The 15,401-nt window shown below is 41.0% G+C and overlaps 1 protein-coding gene across 1 annotated transcript; it reads right to left on the bottom strand.

Annotated features, from left to right (window-relative positions):
• Positions 1–9,785: 9,785 nt before the first annotated feature.
• On the bottom strand, positions 9,786–14,203 carry LOC115920380. The gene is made up of 4 exons (XM_030976090.1): positions 14,014–14,203; positions 11,670–13,117; positions 10,779–10,886; positions 9,786–9,893 (listed from the first exon to the last, which is right to left on the bottom strand). The coding sequence occupies exons 1-4, from the start codon at positions 14,201–14,203 to the stop codon at positions 9,786–9,788; spliced, it is 1,854 nt and encodes a 617-aa protein (XP_030831950.1).
• Positions 14,204–15,401: the final 1,198 nt, after the last annotated feature.

Here is a 15,401-nt window from a genome sequence, read left to right as displayed (position 1 = left end):
GGTATCCTTTGGTCAAAATTTATAAATTTGGTATCAAAAGATATAGGCAGCCGGGTGGATTCTACTCCCGACCCGACCGGGGTCCGGGTGAGGAGGCGGTCCGGACTTTGCTCTGCACTCATGTTGTGAGTTCAAGAGTGAATGGGCATTATAACTCTACATGTTTTTACAATAAAGAAGCCTCAAATTTAAATCAACACGTTATAATAATTTGCTGTTTCTAGTGCTCCTATCCTCGTGATTTCTTCGGTAATAATGATATATTTTTTATTAGGACGTCTACCCAGAATTGTGTTATTTATGATTGTATGGCGGGGCTGTATATTATTTATCCATTCATTCTTCCACAACGACATGTGTATTTGATATCAGGTGACGGGTAACCAAACAATAGAATGGGGTGAATGACATTAAAAAAAACACTATTTATAACATTTTCTCGAAGAAAACATTTTGGAAGTCAAACGAACTTTTAATTGGTTCATGGCTGACTACAAGAGTACCATGTGTATTTTACCACTGTATTTCTCATCTCTTTATATATGCCTTACCTGGTTACCTGGTTGCCGCCGTCAGTTGCTGGCGATTGGCGACCACATCTGCACATCTTTTTGTTGTCTTTCTCCTTTTGTTTCTATCCTGTGCTAGTCTTTTGGCTTCTGAGTATGTGAGACCTGTCCATTCTTTGATGTTATCAAACCACTGCTTTCTCTATCTGCCTCTCTTTCTTTTTCCTTCTACTTGGCTTTCTATTATTTGTGCTGCTAAGGGGCTCCCACTGCCACGCAGAATGTGTCCAAAGTAACCCATTTTGAGACGGGCCACTTTTCCAAGGAGATCTATTTCTGTGTTTAGTTCTTGTAGGACACTGAGGTTGGTTCTTTTGTCCTTCCAGCTGATTTTGAGCATTCTCCTCCAGAACCACATTTCTGCTGCCATGATGCGATTTTCATCGGCTTTGAGCAGTGTCCAGCTTTCAACGCCATAAAGTAAAGCACTCCAAACCAGGGTTTTGACCAGTTTTATTTTCAGGCCGGTTGAGATGTTCCTGTCATCCCAAAGTACATGCACGTCAACCATTCTCTTCTTCGCTATAGCTATTCTGATCTTTATATCACTGGTACAGCTGGCATCACTGTTCTTTGTAGATCCAATATATTTGAAGCTTTCCACATCTTTGACTGTTTCCCCGTCGATCTGGATGCTGCGATCGTTATCTGAGGTTTTATCAGCAACTAGGAGTTTGGTCTTTTTGACATTTAGATGTTAATTGAGTTTCTTGCCGGCATCGTTTACTGCATGTGTGAGACTTTCAATTCCATCTTTGGAAGATTCGATAAGTGCTGTGTCGTCAACATATCTGAGATTTGAGATGTTTTTGCCACCAAATTTAATGCCATAGTGCGCAACATCTGCTTCCCTCATCCCACGTTCTGTGTATGTGATGAAGAGGTATTGTGATATATAAGATGCAGCCCTGTCTTGCACCTTTTCCTATCTCAAACTCTTCAGTGTGCTCACCATCCCAACGGATTCTAGCTCTTTGGTTTACATAGAGAGATTGGATTAAAGTGACGAGGTGTTTTGGGAAACCCATATCTAAGAAGATGGAGAAAAGTTTGTTGTGGCTTACATAATCAAACGCCTTTGAATAGTCTATGAACATAATAAAAGCTTGTTGATCCATGGCAATCACCTTCTCAAGTAAAACTTGCAAACATACAAGCATGTCCCTGGTCCCTCTGCCTTTTCTGTAGGCAGCCTGGTCTTCTGGTTGCTCTTGTTCTAACTTTTGTTTCATTCTGTTAACAATAATCACGAGTAAGATTTTGCTGGTGTGACTGCATGATAAGGGCAATAGTCCTGTAGTTTGAGCACATATTTTGATCTCCAGATTTAAACAGAACATCAAATTCCTGTATCTTCCATTCATCTGGCCAATGGCAAGAAGTCCAAATGCTCGCACACAATTTGTGGAGAAATTTGATACCATATGGTCCTGTAGCTTTCACCAATTCGGCTGGTATTCCATCAATTCCTGGTGCCTTCCCTGCTCTGAGCTTCTTCACCGCATGTTCAACTTCTGAAAGAAGTGGCACTGGTTCTTGTTCCATTGTAGGGACCTTCTCTTCTGTTTGTGGACTCCCATCAATTGGTCTTTTGAAAAGCTCAGTTCCATATTCTTTCCAGCGGTCCATTGTTTTTCCTCTGATCTAAAATGATGCCGTTCGTGTCTTTTATGCATGATTGTTGTGCTTCTCTGGGGTTGGTCTTCACCGATTTGATAGCTGAGTACATTTTCTTGGCTTTACTAGCTATGTTGAAATCGTTCACTTCCCTACATCTTTCTTCCAACCAGTATGCTTTATCCTTCCTTATTTTTCTTTGGATTTCTGATCTTAGATTCTTGTACCTTTCTTCCTTGGTTTTTGTACCTTTATCCCGTCTTAATCTGCTCTTCTTTTCAGCTGGTAAGAAGACTTCATTACTAATCCAGGGCTTCTTAGCATGTCTTGTTGCTTTACCAAGGGTTGTTTCAGCAGATTCTTTAAGTACTGTTTTGTAGACTGTCCATATAGTTTCTGGTGAAGATTCTTTGTTAGCTTCTATTTCAGAGAGATTCTTCTTGAATTTGGTTTCTGATGAGTTCAAGAAAGACTGTAGAGTTGTGGGGTCTTCAAGTGATTTGACATTCAGTCTTCTTGATTTTGATATATCTTGCTGACTTTAGACGGTTTGATTTGCATCTTTGCGACTAACAGTGTATGGTCCGTATCACAGTCTGCTCCTGGGAAAGCTTTGGCATCTTTGATACTTGACTTCCACCGGCGCCTGATCAAGATGTAGGAGATTTTCAGGTGTATAGATTCCTCTTGTGGTGGTCAAACGTTGTGTTTGTTATAATAAGGTTATTGACATGACAGAAATCTGCTAATTTATCCCCACTCTCGTTTCTACTGCCAAGGCCTAATTTGCCTACTCCACACCTGATGTCTTCACCTTTTCCAATCTTCGCATTGAAGTCTCCCATGATTACTAGTGTGTCACCACTGTTTACTTTATCCACAGTTGTTTGTAGTAGGCCATAAAACTGTTCTATAGTGTTCATGTCATGTGTTGATGTGGGAGCATAGACCTGGATGATGGCGAGGTGTTTTGGTTTTGCTTTCAGTCTTACCATCACAAATCTCTCTGATGCTGGAGTGTATGCATCCAGTGCATTTCTGGCTTCGTTTGTGAGTAAGATAGCTACACCACTTTCACTTTTGCCGCTATCCTTTCCTGAAAAGACAATAGTGGTGTCTCTGTCTGGTTTGAGTACTCCTTCTCTTTTCCATCTGGTTTCGCTTAGTCCAACTATGTTTAAATTCATACTCTTTAGTTCCTTCATCAGGAGTTCCAGTTTTCCTAACTGGTTCATTGTTCTCACATTCCAGGTGCCTAAACGTAGCACTTGCTTCTTCTGGCATAGGTTAACAACAGACAGGGTTGACGTCCTGCCATCAGATGATATCCTTTCCGAGGCGGAGTTTGGGGTACCACCGTCATGGGCATATCTTGCCGCCGTCGCCTCCTCTTCCCCAGTAGCATTACGGGTGGGCACCCTGGGGTCTCAACTTCCACCTGAAAAGGCTCGTTTCTCCTATTCAATCTGTGCATCATGTGGTATTCTCGGGAAAATTTACGACAGTGGGTCCCCGTTACCTTCTGCCTCACCCTGGTCTATTCGTCCCCATTGGAACCAATGGGCTAACAACCCCCACCACGAAAAGGTGGACCAGGACGCTTGCCTGTATCTCACAAGTCGGTTGACCCCTCACTTAGCATGCTATTTCTGTATGCATGAAGCTACCAGGGCCAGTCTCCTCCTTGTATAGTCCTTCACCAACAACAGTGATAAGAGACACAGGCTTATAGGGGCTTATCGGAGAAGAGGGTCGCTATTCATAATACCAATGAGGGTCGCTATTCATAATAGGAGAATAGGGTCGCTATTCATAATACGAAATGAGGGTCGTTATTCATAATAGGAGAAGAGGGTCGCTATTCATAATAGGAGAAGAGGGTCGCTATTCATAATAGGAGAAGAGGGTCGCTATTCATAACATGAATTGAGGGTCGCTTTTCATAATACGAAATGAGGGTCGCTATTCATAATCGGGGAAGAGGGTCGCTATTCATAATACGCAATGAGGGTCGCTATTCATAATAGGAGAGGAGGGTCGCTATTCATAAAACGAGAAGAGGGTTGATATTCATAATACGAAATGAGGCTCGATATTCATAATCGGAGAAGAAGGTCGCTATTCATAATACAAAATGAGGGTCACTATTCATAATACGCAATGAGGTTCAATATTCATAATAGGAGTAGAGGGTCGCTATTCATAAAACGATAAGAGGGTTGCTATATAATACGAAATGAGGCTCGATATTCATAATAGGAGTAGAGGGTCGCTATTCATAATACGAAATGAGGGTCCCTATTCATAATACGAAATGAGGTTTCGATATTCATAATTGGAGAAGAGGGTCGCTATTCATAATACAAAATGAGGTTCGATATTCATAATACGAAATGAGGGTCGCTATTCATAAAACGAAATGAGGTTCGTTATTCATACTAGGAGTAGAGGGTCGCTATTCATTATAGGAGTAGAGGGTCGCTATATATTCATAATACGAAATGAGGGTCGCTATTCATAATAGGAGAAGAGGGTCGCTATTCATAAAACGAAATAAGGTTCGCTATTCATGATATGAAATGAGGGTTGCTATTCATAATAGGAGTAGAGGGTCGCTATTCATAATACGAAATGAGGTTCGCTATTCATAATACGAAATGAGGTTCGCTATTCATAAAACAAAATGCAGTTCGCTATTCATAATACGAGATAAGGTTCGCTATTCATAATACGAAATAAGGTTCGCTATTAATAACACGAAATGAGGTTCGCTATACATAATATAAAATGAGGTTCGCTATTCATAATACGAAATGAGGTTCGCTATTCATAATAGGAGAATAGGGTCGCTATTCATAATACGAAATGAGGGTCGTTATTCATAATAGGAGAAGAGGGTCGCTATTCATAATAGGAGAAGAGGGTCGCTATTCATAATAGGAGAAGAGGGTCGCTATTCATAACATGAATTGAGGGTCGCTTTTCATAATACGAAATGAGGGTCGCTATTCATAATCGGGGAAGAGGGTCGCTATTCATAATACGCAATGAGGGTCGCTATTCATAATAGGAGAGGAGGGTCGCTATTCATAAAACGAGAAGAGGGTTGATATTCATAATACGAAATGAGGCTCGATATTCATAATCGGAGAAGAAGGTCGCTATTCATAATACAAAATGAGGGTCACTATTCATAATACGCAATGAGGTTCAATATTCATAATAGGAGTAGAGGGTCGCTATTCATAAAACGATAAGAGGGTTGCTATATAATACGAAATGAGGCTCGATATTCATAATAGGAGTAGAGGGTCGCTATTCATAATACGAAATGAGGGTCCCTATTCATAATACGAAATGAGGTTTCGATATTCATAATTGGAGAAGAGGGTCGCTATTCATAATACAAAATGAGGTTCGATATTCATAATACGAAATGAGGGTCGCTATTCATAAAACGAAATGAGGTTCGTTATTCATACTAGGAGTAGAGGGTCGCTATTCATTATAGGAGTAGAGGGTCGCTATATATTCATAATACGAAATGAGGGTCGCTATTCATAATAGGAGAAGAGGGTCGCTATTCATAAAACGAAATAAGGTTCGCTATTCATGATATGAAATGAGGGTTGCTATTCATAATAGGAGTAGAGGGTCGCTATTCATAATACGAAATGAGGTTCGCTATTCATAATACGAAATGAGGTTCGCTATTCATAAAACAAAATGCAGTTCGCTATTCATAATACGAGATAAGGTTCGCTATTCATAATACGAAATAAGGTTCGCTATTAATAACACGAAATGAGGTTCGCTATACATAATATAAAATGAGGTTCGCTATTCATAATACGAAATGAGGTTCGCTATTCATAATAGGAGAATAGGGTCGCTATTCATAATACGAAATGAGGGTCGTTATTCATAATAGGAGAAGAGGGTCGCTATTCATAATAGGAGAAGAGGGTCGCTATTCATAATAGGAGAAGAGGGTCGCTATTCATAACATGAATTGAGGGTCGCTTTTCATAATACGAAATGAGGGTCGCTATTCATAATCGGGGAAGAGGGTCGCTATTCATAATACGCAATGAGGGTCGCTATTCATAATAGGAGAGGAGGGTCGCTATTCATAAAACGAGAAGAGGGTTGATATTCATAATACGAAATGAGGCTCGATATTCATAATCGGAGAAGAAGGTCGCTATTCATAATACAAAATGAGGGTCACTATTCATAATACGCAATGAGGTTCAATATTTATAATAGGAGTAGAGGGTCGCTATTCATAAAACGATAAGAGGGTTGCTATATAATACGAAATGAGGCTCGATATTCATAATAGGAGTAGAGGGTCGCTATTCATAATACGAAATGAGGGTCCCTATTCATAATACGAAATGAGGTTCGATATTCATAATTGGAGAAGAGGGTCGCTATTCATAATACAAAATGAGGTTCGATATTCATAATACGAAATGAGGGTCGCTATTCATAAAACGAAATGAGGTTCGTTATTCATACTAGGAGTAGAGGGTCGCTATTCATTATAGGAGTAGAGGGTCGCTATATATTCATAATACGAAATGAGGGTCGCTATTCATAATAGGAGAAGAGGGTCGCTATTCATAAAACGAAATAAGGTTCGCTATTCATGATATGAAATGAGGGTTGCTATTCATAATAGGAGTAGAGGGTCGCTATTCATAATACGAAATGAGGTTCGCTATTCATAATACGAAATGAGGTTCGCTATTCATAAAACAAAATGCAGTTCGCTATTCATAATACGAGATAAGGTTCGCTATTCATAATACGAAATAAGGTTCGCTATTAATAACACGAAATGAGGTTCGCTTTACATAATATAAAATGAGGTTCGCTATTCATAATACGAAATGAGGTTCGCTATTCATAATACGAAATGAGGTTCGCTATTCATAATACAAAATGAGGTTCGCTATTCATAATACGGAGTGAGGTTCGCTATTCATTATACGAAATGAGGTTCGCTATTCATAATACGGAATGAATGAGGGTTATAATCCATAATACGGAATGAATGAGGGTTGTCATTCATAAAAATTTAATAGGCCTAAGCAATAAGCAAAAAGCTAATAACAAATGGAAATATTTGAGTGAAGACACCCCCACGGCTGGGCCTGTGGCTAACCTGCTCGTTGGAAATCTTTCCCCGCCACCCTGCCCCCGACTGATTTCATCCAGGCTACGCCACTGAGACATTAAGTAGACCAAGCAGGCCCATAATCATACTTTTAAGGACTGACTTTGCTATTAAAGAAACTAGTAATTGTTTAATATATATTGTTGGGGGATAGGGGGCTCGAACACTTTCGGGCCTTCGAAGGTTTTCGCGTCATGTAAAGCGTACAAAGAGGTAATGCAATCCGAATATAAAACAAATATTTATTGTCTTTTTTTCTGTTGAGCGTGAGGGCGATGGTGGTTGTGATGGGTAAGGAGGTCTGATAAGGTCTATATAGTACAACAAAATTAAAGTAAAACAATGCCGTGAGAACTGTGTTTTTGTTTTATTTGGGGATGGGATATCTAGCCCTCGTAGCAACAAGGGGGTAGGATATAATTATATATACAGAACAAACACAGGAAAAATATAATACAGAATGTAAACATAAATATTTCATTTCTTTTCATTTATTTTCCACATTAAAAACCAGAAAAATATACAAGGTAACAGAATACATTGTATCGTCCCCGAGCCCCCAAATAATTAATATCATAACATAACAATGATTTATTTTTCTTCTGGTACGAATGCAATTTCTGGTACAGGTTTTGTAAGGACCTACTGAACGACGTTAGGGTTGGAGCCCCCAACAAAACATTTATATAAGGTGTGATTTGGGGCGGGGGGCGTCCTACCAGAGCCCCTGTGTTAGATATCATTAAAGATCACATTGGTTTGTGGTTATATGACAGCCTGTTTTGGTACTGGGCTGTCTTTGGACCTATTGAACGATATTAAGGAAGGAGCCCTCGGCAAAACAATCACATAAGTGTGAAGAGGGTTTGGACGTTGTTCCGGAGCCCGCGCTTTGATTTTTTTGTTTACCTTAATACTTTGCATACTGTGGGGGTAGAATGTTGTGAATTGCCAGTAATTAGTCTTTACAAAACAGAACATGTTCATGTCAGGTGGCTAAGCGTTACTATCAACTAATCATAGCATAGGAGCCCTTCGGAATTTTTGAAATCATGGGGATGCCAGTATCAATGGATGCCACAGATTTCCCGGATGTGACACATGCAGCTGTGGCTGGCGGCAGGATGAAATCTTCAATCCTGGAAGTCAAAAAGGCAAACGCCACTTTCTTGTTGAGCGGGTCGCTGAGAAAGACAATTCAATTGCCTGGTAGTTTGTTCTCACTCGATACTTTCCTGCGCACACCCTTGCCTCTCTTTTCTCGGGTAGATTCTTTCAAGCTATCTGGAATGTATGTGTTCCACACAACATCCAACCTCATGGCGTCCTGAAGCTGCTTTTCCGGGTAAGGGACGAATTCCCGGTCTGCATACTCATGGAAGGTGCTGACGCTGGTAGTGGGCAGACAGTGTACGATGACGGCACCATCCGGGACTTTGCAGTCATAGGTTGAAGGTGGCTCTAATTGACCAGATTGCTCAAGACGTTTTAGCAGGTCTGACGTCGTGCTGGGCAAATGAAGCTTGTTAAAGTCTGAGAGGGAAGGAGTGAAGGACTGTATCTCATGTGCAAAGAACTCTGCCAAGTCACCATCCCGGTTTTGCATAGATATGTACAGCTGGCCGAAGAGTGCCACGTCGTTTGATGTACTTTGATCTTCTTCCCCTGCTTAGATGCTACCTTACGTTTAGGTCTACTGAATAGTGCTAGGGAATTCCTCGTGACTGGGTCATGGATGGAGTGGCTGCGCACGTCATGCACAATCTTGACAAAGTTCTTGTACTGTTTCCTGCCTGTATCCTTCAATGTGTGCAATGCGGCTACCACTGATTCATCCTCGCAGTTGCAACTGTTAATAGATACTAGTTCTGAGAAATCATCCAAGAAGGGATTGCCCATTCGTCTGATGGTATCGGAGAGGCTGACAATCTGTCGCTGGAAGCTCAGTTCTGTTTTGAGAGAACCTGCTCGTGATGCTGGAAGTTCTCTGGGATTTCTGTGTCATCATCAGTAAGGTATTCTTCTTCGAATTGCTTTAGCAGCCTGGACATCTCTGGTCCCGAAAGCATCCATCGTCGAAAAGCCACAGGGCTTTCTGTGAGTCCAACAACTCTACCAGAACCTTTCACAATCTTGTTCTCCTGCTCATGAGCTTGATCAAATGGGATTTCAGAGAATTTGTTACTTGTCTTGGAAAGGACCCAGTGAGAAAAATTCTCAAACTCATCTTTGATAGTGTCGGGTAAGGACTTCATATCTCTGATGTGGACTGGCATCCACCGTGAGTAGTTTACATGATCCAAGGCAATTAAAAGAACAGTGTTGTGAGTTCCTCCAAGACTTCAACATAAAAAGGGAAATTCTTCTCTCTGTGAGCCATGATGAAGATAAGAATGAGGGTTCATATCTCATGATCAGGTCCCAGTACATGAAAGTATAGGACTTCTCTTCTGCATGTTGTTTCTCCAAGCCGTGGCAGACTCTTCATCTTTGGGTCCTTCGCTGAGCATGAAAGCTTCACTCTGAAAATTGTGCAGAGTCAAGAGAGTGATATGGTGCGTGCGCCTTGTTCGAGTTTATTTATTTATTTATTTATTTATTTATTTCGGTTTAAAAAGACATATAAATATACATGATTCAAAGGTCCAAGGACCAAACTGTTCATGTTTACAAATTATACAATACGGTTATAAATAAAGTAAATATACAATAGTGAGCCAAACGAAAGGTATGACAAGTACAATACGAAATAAAGATGACAAAAATAATTCAATTCCATCAATACAATACCAAAATAAACTAAGAGAAAGTAGGGTCAGGATCATCAAATTACTAAACTGATATATGGTAATAGTAGTAGATAAACAGACAAAACTAATGTTGAGCAACCAAACAATCAAAGAAAAAAGGTGGAAAAATATTTTGAAGATAGGCAACGATAAAAGCCTTAAAACCTGAATTAACATAATTACGTTTGAGTTGATAAGATAACCACACAGAAATATATAAATTACAAATTGGAATCGACTTTAAAAATTAGTTATACAATGCCATTATTAAAATATTACGTACACCAAATTGTGAATGTGTCAATTAAAAGATTCTGAGGAATAAGGCAAGGGGGAGAGAGAGAGATAGAGAGAGAGAGAGAGAGAAAGATGATAGAGATAGAGATAGATAGAGAGAGAGAGAGAGAGAGAGAATCAAGGCTTATTAATTGCACGAACAAGAGAAGGAACAGCAGAATTTTTATATCGGCTAGTCCTGCACCTAGGAATGACCAAACCATGATTATTACGGAGGGGGCGAAAATTGGGCAAGGAATCTTTAGATGGTGGAAGTAAGTTTCTGTGTCGGGACGTCAGTAACGAGTGGGCAAACTTAGCATCAAGCTCTATTCTTCTTGCTTGAAGGGAGGGCAGATTTAGACTCTCTAGCCTTTCATCATAGGTGAGAGGGGTGAAACCGAGAATGATCTTGGTCACACGTCTCTGAACTCTCTCAACTTTCTCAGACTGTTGACAAGTAATTGAAGAAGACCAGACAGGTGAGGCATACTCTAGAATGGGACGGATATGGGATGTGTAAATGGTAACTAGATCACTACAGGATGCGTTGTATTTCTTTAAGATACACAACATAAACAATCGTCTCGAAGCTTTTTGAACGACGAGATCAATTTGTTGACCCCACTTCATATTACATTGCAAAGTAACTCCTAACAGTGACAGGTGTGTGACTTCCTGAAGAACAGAATCGCCGATCTTGATTTCAGGGAAAGGTGGAGGGTTTCGCATGAAGCATATATTAAGGATCTTACATTTTGACGGTTTAGGCGTCATGTGATTTGTGCTGGACCATTGGGTTAGCTGGGAGACCTGATCTTGCAATTGTGATTGCTGAGTATGTTTTCTGAATTCTGCTAGGGTAAGGTCGTCAACATATTTCCATCTATTTGGGGTGAAATCTGCAGCATCATTGATCATGATCAGAAAAAGGATTGGGCCAAGCTTGGTGCCCTGTGGGACACCACATGTTATGGATTGAACTTGAGAGGTAATGCCACCAAGGCGGACAGTTTGGGATCTGTTACTCAGGAAGTCACACACAACGGAAATGATAGATTTACTGACACCCATATTTATCATCTTAGTTACTAAAACGGTATGATCGATAGCATCAAATGCTTTGGCATAGTCAACAGTGCAAATTGATGCAATCGTTCCCGATTTGTCAGTTTCACGCAAAATACAATCAACCAGGCTGAGGAGGTAATGTACAGTGGAAGAGCCTCTGACACTGCCAAACTGACGGGGGTCTATATGATCGGCAATATCACGTCTAATCCACTCCACAAGAAACTCCTCAAAGACGCGAGCAAAGACTGGTGTTACAGAGATAGGACGTAACTGATCCAGAGAATTGCATGGGTTTACTTTAGGAATCGGAATGATGTTACCGATTTTCCAATACTCTGGAAACATACCCGATTGTAGACAGGAATTGAAAATGATAGATAATGGTACAGATAATTCGACAGCAAACTCACGAACAAGTCTCAAAGGAATATCATTAGTATGAGATGACTTTGAGATCTTCAGTTTCTTCAATTTATTGTACACTTGGTAAGGTTGGATTTCCGGTGGTGAATCAGCTGGCAAGTACGCCGGAAGAGACTTGCGATCCAGGGGTGGTAGGGAGGAACAGACATTCGCAAAGTGGGAATTTATCCAGTCAGCCTGCTCGGCGGGTGCCATATGAGATCCAGGTAGCTTATTTGATGTCTTTTTTACACTAGTAATGTTACGGATCTCCTTGTACCATTTCCCAGGTTGTGATTTCTTCAGGTGTGACACCTTTCCAAGGAAGAATTTGCTCTTGGTAGCTTTAATTTCCTGCTCTACTTGCTTTCTGAGTTGACTATAACGTGGAAGGTTTCCTGATTGATAGGCAGCTTGGCGTTGGTCGATCAGAGAACGAATACGATTGTTCATCCAAGGCTTATCATCTTCTCTCCGTACAAATGTAATCTGAGGGAAGCATCTCTCATAAGCCGTGGTTAGCTCATCTTGAAATGATACCTGCATATCAGCAGCATTTTCAAGATCAAGTAGCCAACTCCAATCTACAGAGGTCAGCCACTGGCCAAAGGACCTGATAGAAGAATCTCTAATGGGGCGGATTGATATCTTCTGTCGCTTCGGTTTGGGAATAGTGGCCTTCGGAGAAACAATGATCGTTCTATGATCACTGTTACGAATCGGGTTGATGACTGCTGGTCGGTTGTAATCATCAGCGATATTTGTCAGGACCTTGTCTAAGACGTTGTCGCCTCTCGTAGGTTTGTCAACAATCTGGGAAAAATCGATTTCGGATGCTAGAGAATCGGTATCCATGTCATTGAAATCTCCCAAGATCACAATGCCAGATTCAGGAAATCGAGTGTGAATATAATCCACTGTTTCAACCAGTGAATCGTTAAGATCTTGGTGAAAGGGCGAATTGGGTGGTGCATAAACAGCAGCTACAAACATTGTATGGAGCTTCTGAGAATCCAATCTAATCCATAGGACCTCGAGCTCGGGTGACGTCGCATTATCAAGAATGGTAACATTAAGATCAGATCGGGTGTAGATTGCGACGCCGCCACCTTGACGACCTCTGCGATCACGACGATGAAGCGCAAATCCAGGAATATGGAATTGTTCATCAGGTTTAGAGTCATTCAGCCAGGTTTCACATAGAACTGCAATATCAGTTTGATTAACATTCATTGTAACAATCAAGTCATCTAATTTATTTGATAGTGATCGAAGGTTACTCAACAAAATTGATGGGTATGGAGTTCTCTTTGTAGAACTTGAGATATTATTTGCATTGATATCTGTCTGAATTGTAATAAGATTGTTAGCACAAACGTTCCTTTTATTCAGATTTCGGGCCTTAGGATATCTCGAAACATTACATACGGAGTTAATCGGCCGATGGTGTGCTGCCTTCAGATACGAATCGGTCGTACCAGATAACGCTACCTCTGCCTCTGTGAGGGCTGTAGTCCAGCCAAAACTTTCTAAGACATCTTCAAGTGTATTACATATTGCCATTTCTACATGTGTGCAGACCACCTAGCATAACCACATGCACTCTCTCACGATGGGTGTCTGGCCATTTCCACTGTACAAACTTTGCCAGGGCAAACAGAGGCTGGTCAAATGTAGTGACTGGGATTTTTCCTGGGTCCAGAAATTCAACAGCTTGCCTCTCGACACCATTGCCATGCTTAAATCATAGCAGGAGTTGCAGACTGCTCATAAAACAGAGGATCGAAGGAGTGCACATTGTACTGGAGGGTCTTCTACCGGAGGTTGATTAGAGACATGATAGGCAGCCCATTAAAATGGTTTCTCCACTGATGAGTTCTTTTGCCTCTAGAAGTGGCAGTGAATGCATTATCCAGCTGTGTTCCCCTGCTCTAGCTGCATCTAAGCACCTCTCGACTGGAAACACTTCACTTTCTGGAACCGCAACAGCAGTTGTCTTCAAAGCTTTGGCTGGTACATTGGCGTAGCGATCAGGAAGAGCATGCTTTTCATTCCCAGAAGGTGGTATCACAACAGGTGCTCTGCTCTTACCAGGTTTGACCTTGGTAGGCAACTGTAAAAGGCTGATTCCAGTCCCACGGAATAATGTTTTGGAAGTGGCTCGGGTTGTGGTCTAGGTTATCGAGGGCGCCAACAGTGAGCACACCTTTCCAGAGGCTAGCCGGAGACACCATTCCATCTTCTCCAAAGCATTCACAGGTAGAAGTTGCGATCCATTCCTCAATCTCCATAATGCTGTCATAAGAAATGCTGATGCCAAAGTGATATCACTGCGTGGTGAGTCTCTTGCTTCTGGTCAGTGCATGCATACTGATGCCAATATAGACGATTCACATACAGATAGTGAACCTCATTCAACTTGAAGAGGAGAGTTCCAGAGTCCACACATTTCTCAATGTAGCTGGTCAGTTCCACAAATGCCCAAGACTTATTCATTTTTTCATCAGCAGCCCATTGTATATACCGTAGGTTTATGGTTCAATAATTACTTTGGTGAAACTGCTTGTATATTTCACTTGTAGTATTGCAATTTATCAAAAATTTGATTTCCATTTTTTAATGGCCTCTGCACAAATATTTCGTAACCATTATTAACTTTCTATGATTCCCAGGAATGAGTGGAATTATGTCACAAATGTTGGCTAACTTGAAATTCTGTATTTTACATGATTTTTTTCAAAAAATTCCGAAGGGCTCCTAGGCTATGATGAGTTGATAGCAACGCTTAGCCACCTGACATTAGCGTGTTCTGTTGATAAGACTAATTACTGGCAATCCACAGTATGCAAAGTATTAAGGTTAAACAAAATCAACGCCGGGGCTCCGGAACAACGCCCCGACCCTCTTCACACTTATGTGATTGTTTTACCGGGATCTTCTTCCTTAATATCGTTCAATAGGTCCTAAGAGAGCCCTGTACCAAAACAGGCTGTCATATAATCACAAACCAATGTGATCTTTCATGATATCTAACACGGGGCTCTGGTACGACGCCCCCCGTCCCCAAATCCCACCTATATAAATGTTTATTGGGGTCTCCGACACCCTAGCATCGTTCAGTAGGTTCTCAAAAGCCCTGTACTAGAAATTGCACTAGTACAAGAAAAGAAATCAATGTTATTTTACCTTATATGTTATTTGGGGGCTTGGGGACGACGCCCCACACCATTATATGAAATTATTACCAGGAGGTTCCACCCTCCTTTCTTTCAGTAGGTCCTAAGGCAACTCTGTACAAAAAACAGGTAGTCGTATAACCACAAACCAATGTGATCTTACATGATATAATTTTGGGGCTTCGGTACGACGGCCTAGCAAGTTGTATGTACTTGTGTTTACGCGCACGTGCGCGTTTAAATATCACCTCTGTATGCACATGTGTACTTCGCAGTCACCCCCACCCTTTTCAAAAGTGTAAAGTAAAGTCTG

This window comes from Strongylocentrotus purpuratus, unplaced genomic scaffold (genome assembly GCF_000002235.5).
Source record: "Strongylocentrotus purpuratus isolate Spur 01 unplaced genomic scaffold, Spur_5.0 spur5_scaffold_8, whole genome shotgun sequence".
Lineage (NCBI taxonomy): Eukaryota > Metazoa > Echinodermata > Echinoidea > Camarodonta > Strongylocentrotidae > Strongylocentrotus > Strongylocentrotus purpuratus.
The sequence above is the reverse complement of the archived record's forward strand: the minus strand, read 5'-3'. Positions and strand labels throughout refer to the sequence as shown.